Here is a 25,550-nt window from a genome sequence, read left to right as displayed (position 1 = left end):
CTAAGATTGTCAAAATTCCAAATGTGAGCATCGACACGTTTCCATTTTGTTTATTGCTGTATTAAACTGATTCTCAGTGTTTTGAATAAACCCGCTTTGTTTTTCTGGAAAGTGCACTACACTTTTTCAGACCCAAGCTACTCACCTCTTAAATTCACTGCACCCGCAGATCTCAAGGAGAAGGTGCATTAAGCTAAGCATTCAGTACGTTTAAATTTCAAGACCCCATTAGTTTCCGCATAAATTGAAGGGTTGCGCACGAGAAGATCTGGACTACGCAGCTGCGTTGGGTAAGCTGTGCGAGAACAGGGAGACAAACGGCGACTGACCCCGACACACCACTAGTTATAGCATGGCATTGATGATTTGTCAATACCAGCCCCTGAAGTTATTCGTTTACAGAATTGCCTTCTCCGAACCAAAATAAAACCAGCGACAGAGTGCCACTTACGGACCGAGCTGCACCCGCACGCCAGCTTTTAGAAGAGTCGTGACGACTCCTTTGGCATACCCAGAGAGAACGAACACTTCTGCCTTCTTTTGACAAAGAGAAGCAAAAGGTATGCAAAAGTAATACAGATACAATGCAAATTGTACTGACAGAGAACACGAATACTGCGTTGGATTGGTTGGGTTTGTCAAAGCAGAAAGCGGCTCTTCCCTGAAAAGAAAAATTGGGGAATGCCTACTAAAATATCTCTGTATTGTTCTGTGAGTAAAACTTGGTAAAAATCCACGCATGAAAGTCCTTTTCAGAGTCTCTTTTATAAAGGCTTGGCCAACAAATTAAGATTTACAGGAAAAAATCTTCCATACATTTTTATACTAATAAATTTTTAGAAAATGCTATGAACAGCCTCACATCCTCTTTTCTAAGCCTGCAAAGAGGATGTCAGAAAAAAACCTGACAAACCCAGATAAGAAATTGCAGAAAAATAAAGGCTAAGGTAAAAGTCAAAACCACTTTTCACACCCATTATTATTTTAAAAGTGCTTTAGATTTGAAGGTCAGATATTAAATAAACTAAACTACACACATGATTTTCCATGCTCAGGGAAAGCATGAAGGCCAAAGATAGTTCTGAGATTACTTGTATGCAGTAGATTCTATCATGTAATTTTGTTTAAAAAAAAAAAATTAGTAAGATTTGTTAAGACAGTTAAAAATAACTTCATGGGAGCATTCTACAACTTCTTCCAAACAACTTTTCTACATATCCTTTAAGGAAGACAACAGTAATTGCTCTTTTAGCAAAGCATACGTTGGCTGGTCGCCCAGCTGTCTTATTTTATGTCATCCTGGAATTTCACACGCAGAGATTTGGGGGAAATTAATTTGACTTTTCCTGGGAACAGCTAAAATTTTAAATAAAAAGTACAGATATATTATTTACTTGTAACTGGTATTAAACTTTAATGTCTTTATTGCATAAAGAGGTTTTTTAGAACTTAAACTTTATGTTATTTACAAGAAAATATACAGTGGAAGGTTAAAATGTCCCATGTCCGTTACAGCAGGTGTTGCTACTGGGTGTCCGGTAAGGTCCCTGCGTTCACATCCAACATGACACAGCGCTAGCTTCCTTTGGACCCTGTCAGACAGTAATGGAGAAAAAAAATTACTTATTAAGTATGAAAACGCATATTTACATGTAAAGGACTGAACTGAGCTGCAATGATTAATGGTATTTGAAAACATCCACTTGAAACCAGAGTTAAGAGAGAGGAAGGCTACTGCTTTCCCGTTTTTAATACTATTCCTCAAAACAGGTATTTTCTTCTTTCTCTGAAAGTTCTCACCTCCCCCATTCCTAACTGCTAAACACAATTTTCTTAACACAGTAACTTTCTGCTCTGGAAATGGCACTGGTGTGATATTTCTTCAACTGGATTTCTTTCCTCCCTCTGCTAGGAATGCTTCTCCTCTCTCAGCTGTCCCTTTTCCTTGTATCCTGTCTCACAGACCTCCAAGGGACTGGCTGTACGCTGCATCAAAGGCAAAACTCATGCATTAGGTGTTTTTCAGCTCTTATCCTTAGAACTTGTTCACTTATGCATGCTGCCATTTAACGCAGCGTATCCGAAGTGATCACCTTCAGCTGGGGCTGCACAGCTAGAAGGCGCGTCCCCTGGGTGGTGGATAGGGGATCCCTCTCTGGAGGGTGCACCGGATAAAATTGAAGAAGGTGCCGCGAACCAACGCAGCCTAAGGGAAGGCCACCCTGACAGAAAAACCACTGGCCCCCCAAGTCATGGGGGTTGGGCAGGAGGCCAACTACCTCCTCCCGGAAAAAAAAAGCAGAAAGTTGCAGAAACAACGAGCATCAACTCGGAGATGGAGAAAATCAGTAATGAAGTGAGGAGGAAGAGATGGAACTGGATCGGTCATGTCTTGAGGAAAAAACCAACAGAAGACTGTGCTATGGCCCTTGGGACTCCAGAGCACGCAGCCGCAGACCGATCGAAGTGGAAGAACGATGTTCGCGCCTTGTGTGCCTCCTGGCACTGAGAGAATTCAGATCAGATCCAAAGTGATCCAGTATATACCCGCATTGGTACGTGGAGCAGGATATACCTTCAAGAGATCGGATCTCAAGAGTGGGAAGCAGACTGACATTCCCGCTAACGAAACTCTTCCCATTTCTCCCATCACTGTTTCCCCTGCTGAAGGAGCAGTGCTCAAAGCAAAACTTCCCGGATGCTCAGTTTTCCCTTTAAAAGCTGAGCGACGCAAACTATTTTTCTGTTCTTCACTGTACCTACAAACACATTTTGGTACCAAGCAACTCAAAAGGGACGAGTCTCTCTTTCTTTCACAGTGAAAAAGTGTTTTCTGATGTTCAGGGGGAGCCTCCTGTGTTTCAGTTTGTGCCCATGGCCTCTGGTCCTGACACTGGGCATCACTGGAAAGAGCCTGGCTCTGTCCTCTTTGCACCCTCTCTTCAGGTGTTTCTATACATTAATAAGATCCTCTGGGCCTTCTCTTTTCTAGGCTGAACACTCCCAGCTCTCTCAGCCTCTCCTCATCGGAGAGATGCTCCAGTCCCTTCATTGCCTTCATGGCCCTTCACTGGACTCTCTCCAGTACGCCCATGTCTCTCTTGTACTGGGGAGCCTGGACCCGGACACAGCGCTCCAAACTCACTAGCAGCTTGAAGAATTCTGCGGCTCTTGAACAGAGTTAGCACATACCTTACTCAGCTCTGGAAAGAGTTCTTGAATCCCAATGTCCAGCAGAACATAAGTTAACTAAAAGAAAATGAAGAAAATTAAGAACACTCCAAGGCAACATGACCGCTTTTGATTTTTAACTCTGAAGTAGAGCTCACTCCTCTGCTACAGCCATACATTCACTTCAGGAAAACCTGGGCCAAAAGGCACGTTCCTCACGTGTTACAAGTTACCTGTTTGTTGAGCACTGGTTGCTGCATTCCATCAAACAGAAGCCTGATGCCTTCGTATTTCGCCTCTTCCCCAATGCACTTGCCTATTAAATCTAGACCAGATACCAACAACAAATATACAAGTCATTAGGAAGCACTGCAAAACAGCTATACGATACAGTTATAGAACTCCAGTAATTAAAAAAAAAAGTTTTAAAGAGTTCAAATTTTATCCATCCAAAGTGGTAGATGGAAAAACAAACACTCCTTTGGTTCCTCCTTTTTTCCTCTCTTTCCTTCAGGGCTGCACACCTAATTAATTATTATGCTTTTTTATAGTATCAATGTACTGTCCTATTGCATTTTTTAATAAACCACAAGCTGAAATTTTTTAATTACTTTCTGAATAACTTAGCAAATGGGCCCCTCTTCCCTAGTTTATACAGTGTAAGGAGAGCTCAGATTTATCTCCTGGCTTCATGGTGTGGCTTTTTTAACCCAGTTTTCATCTGGATAAAACACAAACCACAGGAGCATTCTAAAGATGAAGAAATTACAGTCTTAAGTACATTGCTAAAACTCTTCCTTTCCATCATGTCTTTATTAATCACTATGCTACAACCTTAGTCAGCAACACTTCAGTGACGAAACTGAACTCCTGGGTATTTACACCTAGTACTCTAGTCAACTCAAATCTCGGGAGCGTAAGTAGTACTGGATTTAGAAAGCTAATGTGACTGTATTTGGGCTATATACCTGCTTGACCAATTAACCATATTCATATAGAGAGTCACAAAATACAGAACCTGGCATGTATCTCATCATTTCTTCAAAAGTCTGCTTTGCTCGCTTCTGTTTATCCTGGAGAGAGCGAGGTTCGGTATTCTCACAGAACACGGCATCTGCAGCGAAGACACATTGAAAAGAAGTCTTTAGGCATCTATGTATCACCGACATACAAAATGTGTTTTGGATTGTGGCTTCGAAGCTGAGCTTCTTTTCTGTATGATCTTGACCAGAAGGGAATTTTAGCCTTGCCAGATAATAGTCTTTGATGGAATCCAGAATAGCCCACCTGTGTGGAGGACAACCTTCTGCCAATTTGTTTCCATTCTTTTTGAATTTTTAAAGCGTTATCTTCTAGGTTTGAATCAATTCTACTTTAGGTTAGTTATGACCTCCTTACTTACAATTTCCCTTATACTTTCAAAACCATAAGCAGTATTTATCCCTTGTGCTAAAACACTGTCTGGAACTGTCAAAAATTTCAGATTTACCTGTGCATGAAAAAACAAGAATTGCTGTTCATGAGAAACACTAGGCACTCAGTTTTGGTTTTAGGCTCTGAAAGATTTACTCCTTTCCTTTTTTGTCTTTCACAAGCTTTCTTTTTGGCTTGATAAGGACAGAGCTGGCTTGATTCCAGAGCTTTGGCCAGATGTGTTGTTTAGATCAGACTGTAGTCAGATCATACTTCTCTACAGTTGTGAGGTCTTTTTTTTTTTTTTTTTTAACCAATCTCCCCTTCCCTTATTTGAAGGTCAGGAACACTCAAGCCCTCTCAAAAGCCCACCACAACAAAGGGAAGAAAACAATGAACAGTAAGGGACTGTGATGCAGCACAGAACTGAAAAGTAATTTAAAGATTGCACGAAATATTCAGGCTCTGATATATTAAGCCGCCTTTACTGTTTTTCTTGTTCTTTGCGCACCTTCGCAAATGACTGTTCATCCTACTTCTTGTCTGTCAATGATGATTACAGAAACATGGCTGACTCAGCACCTTTCCGCAATCAGCTTTTGGAATCTTTTTATAGGCCAATTTGATTTTTAAAAATCCATTAGCTTTAGTCAAGCATTGCAAAGTTTAGTACTTGGAAACTTAAAAGAAGGGATTTCGAATATCAAACTAAAGCAGTATTTTCACATCAAAGATGTAATTTTTACTAACCTCTCAGCAGTGTTATCAGAGAAACCAACCGGTGCTCCTGAAAGAGCTGTTCTAACTTATAATGCAAGTAATAGTCAGTGTACAGTTCCAATGTATTTTTGAAGAGAATTCTTCCTCCCATCAAGAGGTGATGCAGCCAGTCAGGAATGCGGAAAACTACCCTACCTGCAAAGTTACAGTTACGCACATTTATAATGTTCTCCTAATAACAATGATAAAGGCGTCATTTATTCAAAAGAAAAAGAAAAAAGAAAGAAAAGATTGCAAACAAGCAAATATTATTTTAGTTTTTAGTGCAATGCTGAAAAAAAATCACTGTTCTCCAGACTGCTTATCAAATACTTCCTTTAACTATTTTTATTAATTAGTTCCCAGAGTGTACAACCAGCCTAGGCACATCTGAGAAAAGGAAGGGACCTACTCCCAGAAGCTCACACTCTGAGATGCAAAAAGTGATATAACAAAACAACTGAGCAATAATGAATGTTATATTATGATATTTTAGCACAGCAATAAAGTCTTTCAAAGAACGACTGTGTTCCTAAATTGCATATTAAGCTTGCAAGTGCTGAATCATATATGATTACTACAACAGAATTTTATTTCTTACCAAAGAAGCAAAACTTCATATTTGGCAGGAAGTATGAGAATAATTAAGAGAAATCACTTCTTACCAACATACATTAAGTAGTCATAGACTCCTTCTACAGTCATCATTTCCATGAAGTAGTTCTGATTTTGTCGTCTTTCTGTATTCTCAGACCGGTTTGCATTATTCTTGAATAAATCATTGAAAAGCTAAAAATAGAAACGCAAGACTGAAAACACTGTATTCAAAGGCAAAATGATAGCCATCAGTTCTTTGGTTTTTTTGTTTGTTTGTTTTTTACTTAGAAGTAGCTTTTTTCCAGAGCTTTCAAAGAACTAATCAGTTTTCCATTAAAAAAAACAACAACAACAACAACAAAAAACCACAAACCCCCCCCCCAAAAACCCCAAACCCCAACCAACCAACCAAAAAACCTCTTCGCTTTCCAAAGGGGGGGGGGGAAATAAAGAGCATGTCACATGTTGCCAAGATACCTGACAACCAAAATACCTGGATTCAGAACAAATCAGCAGGGCAACCAAGACATTAATTCGTGAGCCCTTTTGCTCCTGGTACCTTCATGTATCTAGACCTTTATTACAGGCTTTGATTCCTTTGATGCACCCCGTTCTGTCAATGAGGGGCACAAAGGATACGGAGTTTGTCAGCTTTAAAAAACAGGGGGACCCTACGACATCCCCTAAAGTTTCCTGTTGGCTTCCATTTTGAAATAAGTACAATGGTTTCTGGACAGAATATCCAACTTTTTACACAGAGAAATCCCTTTTTCCCCTGCCAGCTTGATTATTTATAGCAAAAACTTCAAGAATCTTTGTAAGTTACTGAAGTTTGGGTTCCTTTCCATTTATCCCATTTCTCATTTTCTTTCTTTATCCTTCTATTTTCCCATGTATTGTGTTCGCCCCCCCCCCGCCCCGATTCCTCCATTTCCTTGCCTTTGTTTTTTCCCCAAAAGATATCATTATAATACTTGTAAAATCTCAAGAGGCTCTTCCCTGCATCCCATAAGGAGTCCCACACCACCTAGGCAGTACTCCTTCCCCCACCGCCCCAACTCTGCGGGCTCCAGCAGCTGCAAAGGAGGGGTTCTGAATCCCTGAGCCTCTCCACATTTGACCTAGCAATCACCATTAACAGTTTATTTTAAATTATCTTATCCCCAAAACTGTTAATCTAAAGATAAAAAAGAATTTATACGAAATACTCTGTATTATGAAAAGAAAGTTCAAAAGTTTATGCCAAGCTTCTAAAAAAATATCCTGGAACTAGAAGCAAATGCAACATAATTACAGTGTTGCCTAAGCTGAGATGATTGCTACTGACACCAATTTTTCTGTATCACTCCCAAATTAAAAATAGTTGCAAGGAATAGGAAGTAATTTGCTTATGTGTGGTTCACTTTCTATAGAGCAATCCTCCCTGAACTAAATAAGGCCATAAAACATCCAAATCACAACAGGCTCTGAATTGTGCAAGTCTCTAAACATAATGCTCTGCACTCTGGAGAAACTGCATCACGAAATACGGCAAGACTCGGGTTTTGACTTGTACTTCTTTACGCCCTCTGTTTTGTCAAGTGCTGACCTACGGGCATTATCTTCACAAAGTTCACTCAAATTAAACAACACCAAGTTATTACATAAGTTACATGAAAGAGCAAATACAGTTAATGCACTGGTGGATGACTGGTATCCAGGAATATATCAAACCTAAAAAGAACACATAATTATTCCCACTTACTGTATGAAAGCATCCCTGGTATGTTGTTTAAAAAACCCTGTATAAACTGAAGTCTGTATCTTCCTCAATACTGATCCTAGGACACTGGGAAAAACCTTAGGTGAATTATTGTAACTTAAACAAAAGCCTCATTTATTTTTTAGATACACCCCACGACCTGACAGAGGCGATAGATACTGAGCCAACTCAAAGCAGCCCATTGTGCAATGAAGATATAGGTTCAGAGGAGTGCGTACAGGCCAAACTAAATCATTAAAAGCAGTCCGGTGGGTGATCTATAAAAAAATCAAATGTGAAGGCCATCTTAGGGCAAAGCTTTTTGACTTCCAAAAGTTATTTCAACTTTCACCCCAAACCAGAAGCAGTATATTCTGGATGTTGTACGTACCTCTGCACATGAACAATCCGTCTTGCACCTTAGATGTAACAGTTCCTTGATCGTTGTCAAGCTTTGAGAGCTTAGACTCTTGCACATGGCATTTCAGAAAGCAACAGCAGATCAATGCGTGCCAAAATTACTGAGCCAATGAGCAGTTTTTTTAAAGTGTATACTTTGCACTATTCCAGTGCAAGTGTGGGTTCTACAGCCATCAGCAACGCACGTCTGAAGCACGCAGTGGCCGTAACACGAAGAGGCATTGTATCTCTACTTACAAGGTCTTTTGCACTTGCCAGGATTTTGGCTCAGAGGAAAGCCAAGTAAAAACCTACAATTGGATATCTAATACAAAAGTTGAAATTATATTCACAATTCAGATAAGCACAGGATTTTGCTTTTAAATGTTTCTGCGCATATTAATATTTGACACATGATATAATGCTCACTGCTCTAATTAGACTAAAAAAAGACATGCAAGACAAACTCCAATACTATATTATTCATCTCTTTAAGACTAAACAGCAACTGTGATTATAACCACGAATTATCCTTAAAAGGCTTTCAATGCGAAAATTCCACGGATTGATACTGGTTAACAATGGAAGCCAAGCTATTGAAGCAAGCGAAAGATAAAAGGCCTGTATTAAGAGCAGCCCTGAGGAGAGGAATTGGGGGTACTTGTGGATGAAAAGCTGGACATGAGCCAGCAATGTGCGCTTGCAGCCCAGAAAGCCAACCACATCCTGGGCTGCATCAAAAGAAGCGTGGCCAGCAGGGTGAGGGAGGTGATTCTGCCCCTCTGCTCTGCTCTGGTGAGACCCCACCTGGAGTGCTGCGTCCAGCTCTGGGGTCCTCAGCACAGGAAGGACATGGACCTGTTGGAGCGGGTCCAGAGGAGGGCCACAAAAATGATCAGAGGGCTGGAGCACCTCTGCTGTGAGGAAAGGCTGAGAGAGCTGGGGTTGTTCAGCCTGGAGAAGAGAAGGCTGCAGGAAGACCTTATTGCAGCCTTTCAGTACTTAAAGGGGGCTTATAAGAAAGATGGGGACAGACTTTTTAGCAAGGCCTGCTGCGACAGGACAAGGGGTGATGGTTTTAAACGAAAAGAGGGTAGATTCAGACTAGTTATAAGGAAAAAATTTTTCATGATGAGGGTGGTGAAACACTGGAAGGGGTTGCCCAGAGAGGTGGTAGATGCCCCATCCTTGGAAACATTCAAGGCCAGGCTGGATGGGGCTCTGAGCAACCTGATCTAGTAGTAGATGTCCCTGCCCATTGCAGGGGGGATGGACTAGATGACCTTTAAAGGTCCCTTGCATCCCAAAGCATTCTATGATTCTATGATTAAGAAAAAGACCAAAGTAATCCTTTGTACAATAGGCTATCTGTTGTAACTTGGGAAAAGCTAGCAAAGTAAATATGTGTGCTTATGTAAAGTGCCTAACAGAAAAAAGAAAGTTACTCAACAGTTAGTGAATGCATATGCAAATATACACCCATACATTCCAGCATAGGTGTGAAGTTTAGAAAAGCAATACCACGATTACGAACAATACCCACAACCAGAGGCATTAACCTCTCCACCGTCTTTCCTGCTCATTTGCAACGTATAGGTGACTATACCAAAATGGTAAGAAGAAAGAATGTACATAGTGTCTGAATCACATCAGTTAGTGCATTGAAAAGCAAGCATGTCTTCCTCCAAGTAACTATGCAGGAACATACATTATACTGTTGGTGTTGCACAAGCAGTTTTTCTTGCTCATCACAAGCCAACTGAACAGTGCCTCTGTAGGCATATTTTGCAAAACCTGCATCAGCTGAGAAGTCCTGACCTATTCTAGCAGGTCTGACAAAAGTATGTTCGGAAGACAATCGAGCTGCTTGCAGACGTTCAGAACAGAAACACAGCTGGGAAAGCCAGAAATCCGGTTGGTGCCTCTGGGCGGGGTGGCGTGTAGGGTTTTTTGTTCGCATGTTTGTTTTAACCAGGGAGGCTGGTAACTCTTTCGATCTAGTGGATCCAATACAGGATAAAATCCAATTGCTATTGGCTGTACTAAGGCCGATTATCCATGTTCATTATGCATTTTTAACTAAAAGTCTTTCCACCGGTATTTAAAACATACACACGCGCCAGGAATATTTAAAAGGAAGCAGCATGCAGAAAATCTTTCAGAGAAGTAGGCACATTCCTGACTGAACTCAAGCCTTCACCTGCCCTGAGGGACTTTCAGGCATTTCTTATTCAGCCTGTTGACGAAGAGGTAGCCTGGGTATACCCTGTTCACGGCAATACAGTTGGTAGCACAAGCACTGGGAAATGCGTATTGTACTCTCAGCGGACTCCAAGATGTTGATACTGGAATAAACAGATCTGTGCCAGACAAGGTACACGGGAACACAGTGGCAATACAAGCATCAGCTGGAAGTCGACTGTAGCATTTCGCAAAAGATTCTGTGTTGTAGAACTTTCTTGCTATGCGATAACATGCTCTTCTCACAGATGGGCACTCAGAAAGTGCCAACCTTCCGTCTTGCCAGCTGCCTGCCAGATCTCGTCACTGGCTCCATGCGGGTAGCTCACACAACCCTGGTACAGACATTTAGCATTCATCTCCACCACCAGCTTCTACTGGGTAAGGGTGCTGCACAAGGCTCGTATCTTCACAAAGACACGGCACAACAGAAGTGAAACTGCAGAACCGAACAGCTGAAGTCTATGCCAGATGTATTTTGGGGGGTAAGGAGGGGTATTACCTCAGTCTACCAACACTCCTTGGTGCCTGCATTCCTAGACAGCGTTTTCCAGCTTAGTTTCATCTGAAATAAATTCAGTTAATGAGTTCTAAGACAGCTCCCTAGTACGAGAGAAAATGCGATAAGCAGAGATGATCAGGAGATTTGCTTCCAAAAACCATCACTGATCTGAACTAAAACAGTCTGGCAGATGAAACCAGTGTGGCTTCCAAATCAAATCCAAGAATTGAGAAGATGTAAATGGCGCGGTGTCCTGGCACCTGGCACAAAGCTTTTCCCAAGCGTGGGCTGACTTGAGAAAGGGAAAACTGTCTTCCAAAGAAGGCACAAGCACCCCAACAAATCAGCGAGAGAGATGAATTTCACAATGTGCATGGGAAGACTCAGTAGAAACTGAAACACAGCACAACCTGGGATATCAGATCTCAAATAATTAGTCATCCTGTGAGTAAGGCTGTATGCTCTGGCTAAACTGATAGACGGGAAATTAGTTAGAAAGCAGCCAGCACATGAATTCCTTATCCATACATGACTCTGCTGGTCAAAATTGATGGTATAATTTGAGCACAGATACTGAGTATTTGATTACAGAACTGTGTTGCAGCACACCCCCCCCAGGCAAAGTGTCTTGAGTGCCCATCATTAAATAATAATCATAGCTCTGCAGGAGATATACTGAAGTCTAAAACTTTCCATCCATTTACAGCAAATGGCTCCCCAAAACAAAACATATTTCTTTTGGCAAAGAAAAAAGAAAATCTAAAATATATGTAGAACCAATTACTCATTCATAAAAGAGCTAACTAGAATAAACTTGCTTAGAAAAACAGTGAACTCACTCTCACAATGGGTAGTGAGAAGGAGGGGAGAGCTGGGGCTAGCCTCGCCCTCTTTGCTGTTTGCAAAGAAACTCGTGACAAAAGCACCTCCTACAGGGTAATCAGCAGTACCAGCAACAACTGTGACTCGGGCTCTACAAGCTTGTGTCTCCAATGGAGCGCATGCACGGACAGTTCGTCAACAGTGATAAGAAGGTTTCCCCCACAATGCGACTTCTGAAAATGACATTAGAAAACAGAAGGCAGTAAAGATCTAAGTTTTGTTTAAGGAAACTTCAGTATTCCAAAATGAAAGCAAAAATGCAGCCAGCAATTCGCTTCCCTGGGATCACCGTGGTTGAAAACAACTGGGAAAACCTCATTTCAGAGCCTGAATTTCTGTACACGAATAACAGACTGACACTTCAGAGTTTGTATTTTAACTGAGCAATGCTATATACATTTTTTTTTAACCTTTTACAATCCAAAATGGTTCTGACACCACTTTAAAGAATGAATTTTGATCTTTTAATAAAGTTTTTCAAGCAAACTACCGAAAGAATCCTGTCTTCATAGGAATGCTTCTGATTGCAAAGCTTGTTGCTCAAATATTTTATTTCAGTATGTTAAACATATTAAATCTAACTAACTTCAGTAGTTCTTCACAGATCACAGTAAAAAATTAACTGATTTTTCATACTATGCTGTAGTATGCTGTCAGCTGTTTTATAAAAAACATCTGAAGTATTTATGCAGGTACTGTTTCTAGCACAAGTCAAAAACTCTACATCTGATTTTTAAAACTGCTGATACATTTATACCCCTCTGAATAGACAGCAACAGCAAAATATCTTCACCTTGGAAATAGTGCCCAAGGTCAGAAAGGACTCGAAATAAAGCCTACTAATTTTGTGTGTGCACATGTAAGCTAACAGTACAATATTGGCTGTAGTAATTCAGACTTCAGGTTTAGAAGATGAAATCTAAACAAATGAATAGATTTAACTGTCATTGTACTTAAATCAGTATAAAAGTTTTGTAGCTGCAAATTCTGTAAGTGTTATAACACTATAAAAATGCCCATAGTGAGGGAAATCAAAAGGTCCATTTTTTTTAACAGCCCATCACCAACAAGAACCATAAATGGATTCTGGGCTTCCAGCTCTTGCAAGAAGAGAACGGGCACAGACAGTACTTTCACCAATACTCTTCCAGCCTCCAATTGTCTTCAACTAAAAAAAAAGTTCAAGAGCTGGATGCAGTTTCCCTACAGGTATTCACCCTGAACATATTTCCTTTTTTGTGAATTTGTCCAGTCTCATCTTATAGTTGTTTAAACTTCTGGTATTCTGAAGTATTCGCCATCTTTTGGCAAGGAGTTCCACAGATCTACTAACCATTGCAAGAGCTACCACTTTTTGTTTTGAACCTGGCTCCTACCACCTTCACTTAATGCCTCTTAGTTTTTGCACTAGAAGAGACAGAAAAAAACGCAATCTTTATCCCCTGCCCTCTCATGCTATGCATTATTCTTTAGACTATCATACATCTCCAATTTATCACTTTGCAAAATGAAGCGTCCCAGCTTACATAGTCCAGTTTCAACTCCTCTTCCCAAAGCCAAGGAGGTAGCAGAAAAGCATATGGCACCGAGTTTTCTTTTAGAACCTCTCACATGGCAAAGTGTGTTCACATTAAATATTTTGTCCCAAATCACATCAACGCTGTAACACTGAGCTTGGGTCTCTGAAATCCTAGTCCAGAAACAATATTCCTCTGTAAATTCCACAAATACTTTAAAGCAATCTAACACAGAAATATAAAAACCGGTGTCTTTTTAAAGCCCCTGAAGCTAACGGAAGTAAGTTTTACCAGTCTCTAGCCACAAATACAGGAAGATTAAGAAAGGAACTACTTTTTCCTATAGTCAAATAAAAGGTTAAAATTGGAATTGTTGGACTTAAGCTGTGGCAATGTTGGAGAGAGAAACTACACTTAAGTTATACAGTTAACCTATTATGTACGCCAGACATCAATGAACTGTATACTAACATTTTAAAGGCAGATAAACGGGTGTCAGCACCTTGACAATTTTGGCTTGTAGCACTTTGACAAGCCACACATTTGTCAAACACTCAAGCTTGTCTCACTTCAAAAAGGAAACTGCCTAATGGTATTAAAACATTCCCCATTTTACACCGTTGCTTTCCTCCTTCTTCTCTCTGTACTTCCCAGGGTCTCTACTCTGTAATGTCATCTCCGAATCCAGTAAGAATAAAAACAAAAACAAAAAAACCAAACAACCAATAACCAACCTTCAAAAGTCATTCAAAGACATTTACAAGACAGAAGATGACAAATCTCTCTGCACTACTATTCTCTTTCTTGTGTGAAAAGACAACACAAAATAAGTAAGCTGTTATATTTATGTTTTTTTCTGTTTATTCTTTGCATTTTCAGAGTATGGTCAATTGTCCCCACTCCTGTAATACGGGGAAGGAAAATGACTTACTGTACCTTCTTGTTGTTTTCAGATGTGGGACTCAAAATGGTAAGTTCAGGCCTACTTGGTTTAGGCTTGGGAGATTCACAGGAGTTGATAAAATTCATGATGAATGGCTCCAAATGCTGACCTTTCTGAAATAAGATACGAGTGACCTGTCACTTGCATAATTACAGAAAAAAAGCCAAACAAAAACCTGAGTTTCCAAGCAAATTTTTGACTAGCCTATAAGTTAGTAGCACATAAAATTAGTCATTGGAGTTAAAATGTTGGCAACCTGGAAGACATACCTCTTTCATCAGCTTTCCTGGAACAGATTTTATAATTTTACCTATAATTGGAAACAAACAAAAACTTTCTGTTACCACTGCCTGATCTTAAAGACATTTTGCTCTGCTACGTTTTATGTACTCATGGTCTAGTACTTAATTTAAAAATACAATAGCTCTTAAAAAATCTGTATTTTTTTTTTAATTTGGCACAAAATGCCATGAAAATAAAGTCTTCCACATATCTAGCTTATAACTTAATGCTTAGTACTTTTCAAGAAAAGATACTTAAAATATGAAAAACATACAGATGATTATCTGAATAGGTTTTTTTGGGGGAAAAAAGTGAAGTACTCTAGATCTGCCTTTGTAATTTTTCTAGAAGCTCAAACATAAATAGCTATAGCACCATAACAGCAGTACTATATGACACCAGCATAGGCACAATTTTCTGTATCTAAGTTCTTCATCTTTCATAGAAATTTATTACAAGAGAAATCACAAAAACTGAGATTCTCCTCTTTTCCTGAAAAGATCAGCTAATCTGGAGAGATCCTGGAAGGACCCAGTCTTGAAAATACTGGTGAGTAAAGTTTTACAAAATGGACAAGCTACAGCTGTGGTCTTAAAAATCAGCTCATCTGTCCTGTTAAGGCTATCAGGATACAGCATAGTAACTGAAAAATGGAAGTGTTTTAGATTTATTTAGTGTTTAGTTGATTAGTTTTTATTTTAAGCACTACATTTACAGTATTATTTTTCTTATCTACATGTCACTAAATTTGGAACTTACATTGGAAAGTATGTACAATGATGATGATAATAAAATCACTCGCTCTCACCAAAAGCCCTACTGAAATACCAAGACTTGTTAAAATGATGTTTAGGGGAGCGAAGCATAGTCTCAGACATAAGATGCATTACAGTAAACACCATAATTATAAGCTTTTTTAACAACGTACAGTTGGATCTAGAGGGGAGGTCTGAAACAAAACAAAACCCTTTAACTGGAGGATGACCACCGAAATCTCATTCAACAACTTAGCACACTAAGAGAACGGCCAGCCCAGCAGGTTTACACCATGACTGGGAGAAGCAGAAATGCAGTGGCACAGTTCAGACGTGGTTTTCCTGGACCACGCTGGTGCCAGAACCACAATTGCTACAATACACAAAGACAGAATGGCCATGAGGTTGACCTTACCAGCTCAGGCCCATTATCCTGAGACAGCTACATTGAAGCCAAGCTGTGAAGTCATACTGCAGTCTACTTTTTGGATTTATTATCAACTGTTACATTAGACATCAAGAATTTCTCAACCTCTCAATTTCCACTTGGCCTGCCTATATACAGACACCACTGCCTCAAATTCTATTAAGTAGCTCATGTTAAAAGAGATCTTAACTGTAGCTAATATTAGAAATATTAAATATTGCAGTTTTCAGATTAAGATAAACATATTTTAATCAACTAACACCCAAAGGTAGTTTATATTAAGAAATCATTTATACTATCACATCTGTAAACAACGACTGACTTGTGCAGATTTGACTCGTGACAATACTGTAAGTCTTCTTGAACTATGAAATTCATTATGGAAATCTTATCACCTTGCTTGCTGACATAAACATTTGAAAACAGCCACTTAAACACTTTTTTCCATAATCTCAAAACGTCCTTTCTCTTCAAGGAAAAAGTATCAGCATGTCTTGCTTGCTGAGGCTGTAATTTTAAGGGCTGTGAAGGAGCAGAGTTCTTATTTCCCACCTCCATATCCTTACACGAGAGTTATCTATTCATTACTGCTATCATTCAATCACAGTATCTACAGTATTACTATTTGTCAGCATAAACAGCGAGCATGTTACATACCAAGATTCACATCAGGCAACATCTTATCAAGAAACTGAGTCTCTCCTCCATTAGGGGACAGGAAGTCAGCTAAAAGCTGGCTGTTGCTTAGTTCTGGATGTTGCAGAAGTTTCTTTGAGACAGAAGGAAAGAAAGAAGTATAAGTACTTTAATCTTTAAAAATCAGTTTCTCTACAGCAAAAAGAGATATTAAAAGAGCATTGTATTACCATAGATATTGTCATTTGCGAAAGATTTCTGTTTTCATTCACATGAAACTTTAACAAGTTTTATTTGCCCACTTCAATCCCTTCTATAACCCAAGTTACTTGGAAAGAAACAAAAAAAATAGCAGATATTCTTTTATTAATTTTGTATTATTAATTTTAGGATATTCTTTGCTCCAAAAGTTTGTTTGATACCTGCAGGTATTCCTGAAACTCCTCTCTCTTGGATTTTAAGAACTCATAGTTCTTGGGGCCAATGATTCTCTTTGAGGGAAGCTGAGCATCAGGAAACGTACCTAATAAAGATATCAAGGAGATTAAATTATTCTTGTAACGCAGGAAATATTGGTTTCATTATTTTAAATTTCAGCTCAGTACTGAATGACAATCAGAACAGCGGGAAAGTGGCTTTCCAGATAACATACCGTGAAATTCCGTCAGCTTCGACTCAAGTACATAAAATTCAAGATACCTCCTGTAGACAGACCAGTGTTCAGGTTCATGCCCAACTAGGAGGGAAAAAACCCAAACAAGCCAACATTAAAAATAAATCAGGTTTTATGCCACTTGAGAGATGAATTAAGCAACAGCAAACATATGTTGGATTATTATAGGAAAAACTCAATGATATTAGTCCCCCGAATTGCCATAACATAAAAAAATCCCAGCCAGGTAATTTAAGCGTTACATTAAAATGCATACCTGGTAGACAGACACAGTACTAGCACAAAAATTATCATCTCATTTAGGGGATCCCAAAAATGTAAACAATGGAGCACTGCATAACTTCAAAATTTATCAGGGCTGACTATGTTAGATCTACCTTTTAACCAAATGATTTACAGAAATACTGTTGAATACAGTCCTCTGCACCATCAGCTTGAACCCTGATCATTCTTCCTCCTGGAAGATAGCACTAAATAACTCTTAACACTTGCTGCTTGTTGTGGAAGTATTAGTTTCACTAACACAAATCTATGCAACCCCAGGATGATGCTATTTTCCCCACTCAATAAGGATGTATCTAAATACTGATAAACTATCTGCAAGCCAGGATGGCTCCTAATTAGCAAAACATTTTCATTTCCTAAGAACTATATTTTAAGATTATATGCAAGTCATTTATTGTTCATTATTCCAAAGTTCAGAGTGGGTGAAAGAAAAATATGCCAAGTGTTTATTAATATGACTCATAGGATCAATATTTTTGGAAAGAGAAAATCTCAAACTTTGGCATGAAGTCTAAATGCAACTGATTCATGCTGAGGAGTTAGTTGTCAACTTGCAAATACCAAATGTGATCATTTAGCTCTAAAAACACCTTTCCTCAGAATTTTCAAGTCATTATTTCAAAATCAGAAGAACATGTATGCAAAATACACTGCAACAGCCATCAGAGTACAGCACACTAGAATATTTTGAGTTCATTTTTAAACGACATTTTATTTATCCACAGCACTGCATACCTGCCCTTCTATCATTTCTCTCTACATCAATGCAGAACACAGGAATTCTCTCCTTTCTATCTTTTCTTTCCAAGGAGGGATCATCAAAAAAATCTACATATGGGATGCTAATTTTCCATGCGGCGAGGTTGCGGGGTGTATTTGGGGTACTAACAGCCTCCTCAGGAGAATCATCTTCCATCACCATAACGCCTTCTTCAATCTGTAAAGATTCAAACATCAAGATCTACAGTTCTATTTTAATTGTTTCAGTCTACCTTTATAAAACTTATTTACGATAATGAAACATAAATCGAGTCTTTAAGTATGTGCCACTAAGTAATAGAAGAACAAAAAAATCCATTTCATTAATGGAGTTTTCATGTAGATGAATTTCTGGTTTTAGATCCACTGCAAATCAATTTGAACTTAGCAACTTTTAGTGAGAACTCAAAGTTTTTAGAGCACTATCAAGTTCCATAGCTAACACTTCGGGGGGGGGAGGGAGGAGAGCGAGGAAAGACAGGGAGGAAGGGAAGAGGGAGGGAGAGAGGGGAGAGAAAAAAGAAGTACTAGAGGAGACAGCTGGAAGAATGCCTTAGACACACACTGAATGCTACAGGAACCAGCTTGGTTCCAGCAGATTTAGCTGCACTGCATTTGCCAGCATACTAGGACCCAAATTGAAGACTTGAGTTTACTAGGTCAGGCCAAGAAGCTATCTAAACACAACAAGAGACAGAAGCCAACAGCGCACCAAGCTAGCAGGTCTCCCGCCCCCACAGCCAAGTGCAACGGAGTACGTTGTGGACACACGAATCTGACTTGCTCTGCAAAGTGCAGCCCAACCACAACTGGGATTGAATTATTCCTGCGTCCCAAGAGCACTTTGTACTTTCACAAGTGTAGGCAACCAGGTTAAAAATGAGTAGTCCTGTTTCCTTATAAAACTGATATTGTCTGAATCTAATTTAGCCTGCTGCCAGGCTACAAAGGCTTCTAAAGCATCGCCACCCTGCAAAGGAGGCAGACGCCGCCTGATGACGAGCAACACCCAAGCCCATCGTCCTGCCTCCAGCCGTGCCCGCCGCAGCGGCAGTCAGCGCCTCACTCTTCCCACCACAATTTACAGAGCTACTAACTATGTCGAGATTGGTTAGGGTTAAGTGACAATTCCAAAGTACGTTAGTCAGTCTCACATAGAGACTTGAGAGTACTGCCACTTGTTAAAAAGTTAAAATAGGAGATTTTAACATACAAATTTACAACATGCAAAACTACAGCAAACTGGACAGCATGAATCCCACTTTCAAGTCCTCTTCCCTTAGCTTCATAATTTAAAGCCAAATTTCCCTCAAAGGCCAAGCCTATGTGGCTTAACAAGTTTTGCCTGTATTGGGATAATCTAATTAATGCTTTAAGGCAATACAGCACCCCTAAAATAATTTTGGCTGTGTCTGCACTACAATATTCACAGGATCATGACTCAACTGCAGCTGAAGCATGAACGGTTCAACACACATGAGCAATCTTTGTTCAGTTTTCTTTTGCCTTCGCACAATACTAAAACAATCCTTAAACTGGTTACAGTGTGTACTGTTGTCTTCCAAAACAGATCTCCGTGGATCCACTAACTGAGTCTCTTCTTTTCAAAACACATTTTTGCTTCCACTTACCTGATCTATTCGATAAAAAGAGAAACTGTGACAGGCGAAGAGCCGTCCCAGTTGCCGCTACACAGGCGCCACACTCAGCCTGTGAGGGCTGAGCTATCAGCTGCCAAAATTAACACTTTATAATCTATCCTGACTAAATGTGTACATTTGCATTAGCACTGAATAAACAATCTCCACAAGGACCTCCTTGCAAAAATGCAAGGCCATTCTAGAAACACTCAGGCTTACCCGATTCTCTAGTTTTTCACTAAACTAAATGCTTAGGCAACAGACTTGATCAAAACTCAACTCTTGCCTACGTTTTTCGATTCCTTCTTTTTAATTTACCACTGCTTGCAGCTCTCTTATCCTACCATTTATCCTATCGGTTGATACAGTGATTACACTCGCAGCACTGCACAGAGTTGGCATAAGGGCTTAGAGCAGGTAGGGGTCAGTCGTTTTCGAACTGCTCGTTAAAGGGGCCGTAACCTCCCTGGCTGCCGTCTTCACTCAGCCCTTCCAAGGTGGTACTGAATCATCAGCAAAGTTTCACACGCTCATAACCTTTTCACCAGACCCCTCACCTGGCTTCTGGCCTGGTTTTGGTAATAATCCCATGTAAATTTGCAGGCTTTTCTGCTATGACAACCACAGCGCCTACGTTAACTGTAAGCTAGGAAGCATGAATTTCTGGGGGTTTTAATCCTCTTTCTGAACAGATTACCAAGCTATAATAGTTATAGGTTGCCTCAGTATCTTTCCACTTGTTTTATCCAACAAAGCCACAAATTCAAGTCTAGAGGTCTTCTGGTTGCCTTCGGAACAATACCTGTGCTTTAATATGCAGGGTATCTTTTGCTATATTTAAAAATTTAGCTGACAAAGATTGAGTGTGGTTTCATGGAATTACTATTATCATGTTAGGAGCTTACAAAGCTGCTATCCAGAGCCGCAGAAAACTGCTATCACATATTTCTATCCTTATGTGATTTCCTTAGACTAAATGGATGTTTCCTATAGGCTTTAACTGCAACCAACATGACTTTGGGGAAAAAAAGGGAGTCGAAGAAAGAAGGGAGTCGAAGAAAGAAGGGAGTCGAAGAAAGAAGGGAGTCGAAGAAAGAAGGGAGTCGAAGAAAGAAGGGAGTCGAAGAAAGAAGGGAGTCGAAGAAAGAAGGGAGTCGAAGAAAGAAGGGAGTCGAAGAAAGAAGGGAGTCGAAGAAAAACACACAGTTCTGTTTCTGTGACAACGCACAGAACTTCATTTCACTGCCATTCTTTACCTTATATTTACCTTGAATCCACCAAGCTTACATTAACACCAATTACTTAAATACCTAATCAGGATCTGTGTAGGAGGAGATAACTCCCATATCCTCCGTATATAAGCTAATCCAAAAGTTGCTGCTGTATACTCCACTGCCACTATCTTACAATTATACTGTCATTTCCCAGATTATGTTTTTCTTGTCCCAGAGAACTCTTCCTCTGACCCTGTGATGCCTGTGAGGAAACTACATCTCAGGAGTTACTGTGACGTTATTAGTGTTGAACTCTGTATGTTCAGTATCCACTCATGAAGTGAAGTCACAGCTCTGTCCAGCTGTTTGGATGCACAGTAACCTTACAACAATTTAGTGTTTTCTTTTCTCATTTCTTCTTCCCATCCACACTTACCAAGTGAAGGGACTTAGGTATTTCTGAAACCTTGTTTCAGGTGGCTTTAGTAAAAATGTGGTATCCTCCCTTTATTTAAGGAAGGGATTTGAGACAATGCTGCACTTAAAACTTTCCATTCTTGCCTAAGCTAAAACCATTCTGTCCATTTGAAAACCTTCCTTAGTAAGGATTAGACTCTATATTGTCTGTCTTTCATGATGAATTCAGCAACTTCTCACAAGTAACTTCTTGTGCTCTGGCACAAAAACACGTTCCTTCTCTGAGCTCCACTGCTTTAATTATACTTCTACTAATTCCTCTACTAGAGGGAAATTATACTTCCGTACGCTTTGGCTAACAGAATCTACGACAGCAATGCTGCAAAATTAAATCCATTTTCATTAGAATCTCACCTTAAAGAGAGGAGTTACAACAACAAGAACTTAACTGTCCAAGACATTAATTGCAACATTTCTGCCCCCTTAAAGACACGACTTACATGAAGGTTTAGCCTCTACAGAAAATTGCCTCTTTTTCTCCTCTTAAAGGGGGGAAAAAAAAAAAAAAGAAAACAAACAAGCAGAAAAACCCAACCCACCCTATCTAGAGTTCTAAGTTGCTGAGTCATAGAATCGTAGAACGCTTTGGGATGCAAGGGACCTTTAAAGGCCATCTAGTCCAACCCCCCTGCAATGGGCAGGGACATCTCCAACTAGATCAGGTTGCTCAGAGCCCCATCCAGCCTGGCCTTGAATGTTTCCAAGGATGGGGCATCTACCACCTCTCTGGGCAACCCCTTCCAGTGTTTCACCACCCTTATCATGAAAAATTTCTTCCTTGTATCTAGTCTGAATCTACCCTCTTTTCGTTTAAAACCATTACTCCTTGTCCTATCGCCATTGGCCCTGCTAAAAAGTCTGTCCCCATCTTTCTTATAAGCCCCCTTTAAGTACTGAAAGCCTGCAATAAGGTCTTCCTGCAGCCTTCTCTTCTCCAGGCTGAACAACCCCAGCTCTCTCAGCCTTTCCTCAGAGCAGAGGTGCTCCAGCCCTCTGATCGTTTTTGTGGCCCTCCCCTGGACCCGCTCCAACAGGTCCATGTCCTTCCTGTGCTGAGGACCCCAGAGCTGGACGCAGCACTCCAGGTGGGGTCTCACCAGAGCAGAGCAGAGGGGCAGAATCACCTCCCTCACCCTGCTGGCCACGCTTCTTTTGATGCAGCCCAGGATGCTGTTGGCTTTCTGGGCTGCAAGCGCACATTGCTGGCTCAGGTCCAGCTTTTCATCCACAAGTACCCCCAAGTCCTTCTCCTCAGGGCTGCAATCAATCCCTTCATCCTCCAGCCTGTACTGATACCAGGGATTGCCCCGACCCAGGTGCAGGACCTTGCACTTGGCCTTGTTGAACCTCACGAAGTTCACACAGGCTCACCTCTCCAGCTTGTCCAGGTCCCTTTGGGTGGGATCCCATCTCTCAGGTGTGTCAGCTGCACCACTCAGCTTGGTGCCATCTGCAAACTTGCTGAGGGTGCACTCGATCCCGCTATGTTATTTATGAAGATATTGAACAGCACTGGCCCCAGAACGGAGCCCTCAGAGACACCACTCGTCACTGTTCCCCATCTGGACATTGAGCCATTGAGCACTACCCTCTGGATGCGACCATCCAGCCAGTTTGCTATCCACTGAACAGTCCACCCATCAAATCCATATCCTTCCAATTTAGAGAGAAGGATGTTGTGGGGACCCATGCCAAAAGCCTTTCAGAAGTCCAGATAGATGACATCCGTAGCTCTTCCCTCGTCCACTGATGTAGTTACTCCATCATAGAAGGCCACTAGGTTGGTCAGGCAGGACTTGCCCTTGGGGAAGCCGTGCTGGCTGTCTCGAATCACCTCCCTGTCCTCCATGTGCCTTAGCATAGTTTCTAGGAGGATCTGTTCCATGATCTTCCCAGGCACAGAGGTGAAGCTGACAGGTTGGTAGCTCCCAGGGTCCTCCTTTTTACCCTTTTTAAAAATGAAGTCCTTCCCACCCTCTTCTGAAAGCAATTCTGAACAAGGCAAATATTATTAATAATATTAGTTGAGGAAGACACCCAAGACAAATGATAAAGGACTATTGCCTCATGATCTGTAAAGAAAATGCTGCATCACAGACCAACTTGACAGCAATTTCTCCACTACTTTATCTATGGTTTTAAAGTCTTACGGCAAGCTTCAGATGAAAAGGCATGCATTGCAGTCCTATGCATACCTTACTATCCAGAATTATAAATTGCATGGTAAGTTTTTAGAGAAAAAGTCATTGCTTACAAAAACGTCTGACACCACTACTTTTAGTACTTCTCTGTACTAAAGCAATAAGCTCAGAAGCACACTAACTGGGGATGTGGCCTTGGCTTGTGAATGAATACAGGGAAAACAAGGCAACTTAATCAGAAGCCAGCACATGGAAACCTTGAAGTGATGTAAGACAGCAGAAGAGGCAGAAACATTTTCAAATAAGGAAAGAAAAAAAACCCAACAACAACAAAGACTTAAAGACAAATTTAAAGCTTTTACTCACAAAGTCGTCATCTTCATTTAAGTTATAGTTAGGCAACATAGCTCCTTCCATTGCAGAACTCTTGAATACACCTTTTATTTTGTTGCCTATTCTGCTGATTCCAAATGATTCTCCTCTCTTCTGTGTGGTCCTAGGATTACAGAAGCCAGAGTTCACAACACAAGGCATATTATTACACAGCAGCTCAGTAGGCCGCTCCACATCATTCGCAGATAAGAGAAAAAAACTCTATAAACAAGTAGCCAATATATTTACAATTCCACTTACATTGAAATTCATTTATGGCAAATTTGTTCTCTGATTCATCAGCAAAATTTCTTGATTGCGCTTTTAAGAGTTATGAGATTCTTAACGATGAGCAAACATTTAGCACTCTTATAACAGTATCCCAGTAATGCAGGACACAGAATAAACCATTAACTATGCAAAACAATTTTGTTTTGGCAGCAGAAACTGTTGTATTGCTACAGGCATGCAGACCAAGAAGGTGACTAACTCTGTCCTTTTCCATGTAGTCATATTTAAATACTTATCCACTCTTGCCAAGTACTGTAAATGGTGTAGTTAGATGCATTTCTTTACATAAACATCCCAGAATTTTACACGCATGTATGATTCAAGATAGATCGCGACTTTTAAGCATTAGGGACACACAAAAGGAATGTGCAAGGATCAAGATTGAGCATGAAAGAAAACAGATGTAACTGAAGAATCTTGGCTTGAACACGCAGTCTGACTGAAAGATGAAGACTTTTAAAAGTCTTGCCACTTATGACAAAGCATCCAAAAAGCAAGGTATGGAAAAAGAAAGATAACTGGGCAGGAAGCGCACTGCTTACTGAGAGAACAGATTTTATAGCATTCTTGCGCCCTTACACAAGGCCTGACACACCAAAGGTTATTTCTTACATAGAAATGTTACTAATTCTGGAACGAAAAATGTTTCTGTTGAATATGGAATCAGCCTGAAGTTACTTATGGTGATTCAATAAATACAGCTGATAGGTGAGTTAAAAATCAATACAGTGAAATGCAGAATCAAAGACTCAAAAGAACTTTGTAGATTACTGAGATTAAAAGCACAGTTAGTACTTTAGAGGACAAAAAATATCCTAAGTGTTTATTTTCCCCTTAAAACAAAAAATTATTAACTACTGAACAGTAGTACCAACAGAACAGCAAAGACCAGCACGTAAAGCATCTTCATCGCCCACAAAACCATGCTGACAACATCAATTGCTGACTCAATGTGCGTGCGTTACTAACGGTCTTCCTGTTTATAATTTTACCCAGACTGTGCACATGACTAAAATTGCGTAAATAAGCCACTGTTTTTCCAAATCTTTTGCTTTTTCTATCTCATATTATTATCACTTCCAAAGCAGACATGCACCATCTATCTTACTTATTTCTGCTAACCAAAGATAAGGTTGCTTGGCTGTTTGTAGTCTAAATCCATGTTTGAACAATTTAACTCAATTTGTAAACAACTTATTCTACATGTTATTGTGATGAACTGAACTTTTTCACATTGGGGACCTCCCTGAATCTCATTCAAGAGCTTAATCACTGGGCTAGCAAAATACAAACCTTATTCAGACAAAAATAGACAGCTTTTCTAGAAGGGCAATACTTCAGCCCTCCACCTTGACTCTTGAAGTTTTCATCATTCCTGTGAAAACTTGTGCAGTTCTCAAGATTTTGAACAAAAACATTAATTTGCACAAGCT

General features: G+C 40.1%; 1 protein-coding gene across 9 annotated transcripts in view; it reads right to left on the bottom strand.

Annotated features, from left to right (window-relative positions):
- Window positions 1-1,480: 1,480 nt before the first annotated feature.
- SNX14 (sorting nexin 14) overlaps window positions 1,481-25,550 on the bottom strand; it is a 64,189-nt gene continuing 40,119 nt past the window's right edge. For 4 of the 9 annotated variants that reach the window (XM_082306746.1, XM_082306749.1, XM_082306744.1 and 1 more), the window contains 12 exons: window positions 23,821-23,950; window positions 17,959-18,160; window positions 16,918-17,001; window positions 16,688-16,788; window positions 16,287-16,398; window positions 14,435-14,475; window positions 14,159-14,278; window positions 6,009-6,132; window positions 5,335-5,499; window positions 4,190-4,285; window positions 3,405-3,496; window positions 1,624-3,249 (listed from right to left, as the gene is read on the bottom strand). In XM_082306746.1, the coding sequence (XP_082162872.1) occupies window positions 3,145-3,249; window positions 3,405-3,496; window positions 4,190-4,285; window positions 5,335-5,499; window positions 6,009-6,132; window positions 14,159-14,278; window positions 14,435-14,475; window positions 16,287-16,398; window positions 16,688-16,788; window positions 16,918-17,001; window positions 17,959-18,160; window positions 23,821-23,950 (1,372 nt within the window). In that variant the 3' untranslated portion in view covers window positions 1,624-3,144. Of the gene's footprint in view, window positions 1,593-1,623; window positions 3,250-3,404; window positions 3,497-4,189; window positions 4,286-5,334; window positions 5,500-6,008; window positions 6,133-8,155; window positions 10,887-11,662; window positions 11,879-14,158; window positions 14,279-14,434; window positions 14,476-16,286; window positions 16,399-16,687; window positions 16,789-16,917; window positions 17,002-17,958; window positions 18,161-23,820; window positions 23,951-25,550 lie in introns of those variants that run through there. The other 5 variants (XM_082306743.1, XM_082306745.1, XM_082306748.1 and 2 more) reach the window with 4 other exon arrangements.

The sequence above is a fragment of the Platalea leucorodia genome (assembly GCF_965183815.1).
Source record: "Platalea leucorodia genome assembly, chromosome: 3".
NCBI lineage: Eukaryota > Metazoa > Chordata > Aves > Pelecaniformes > Threskiornithidae > Platalea > Platalea leucorodia.
This window is presented reverse-complemented; position numbering and strand designations above follow the sequence as displayed.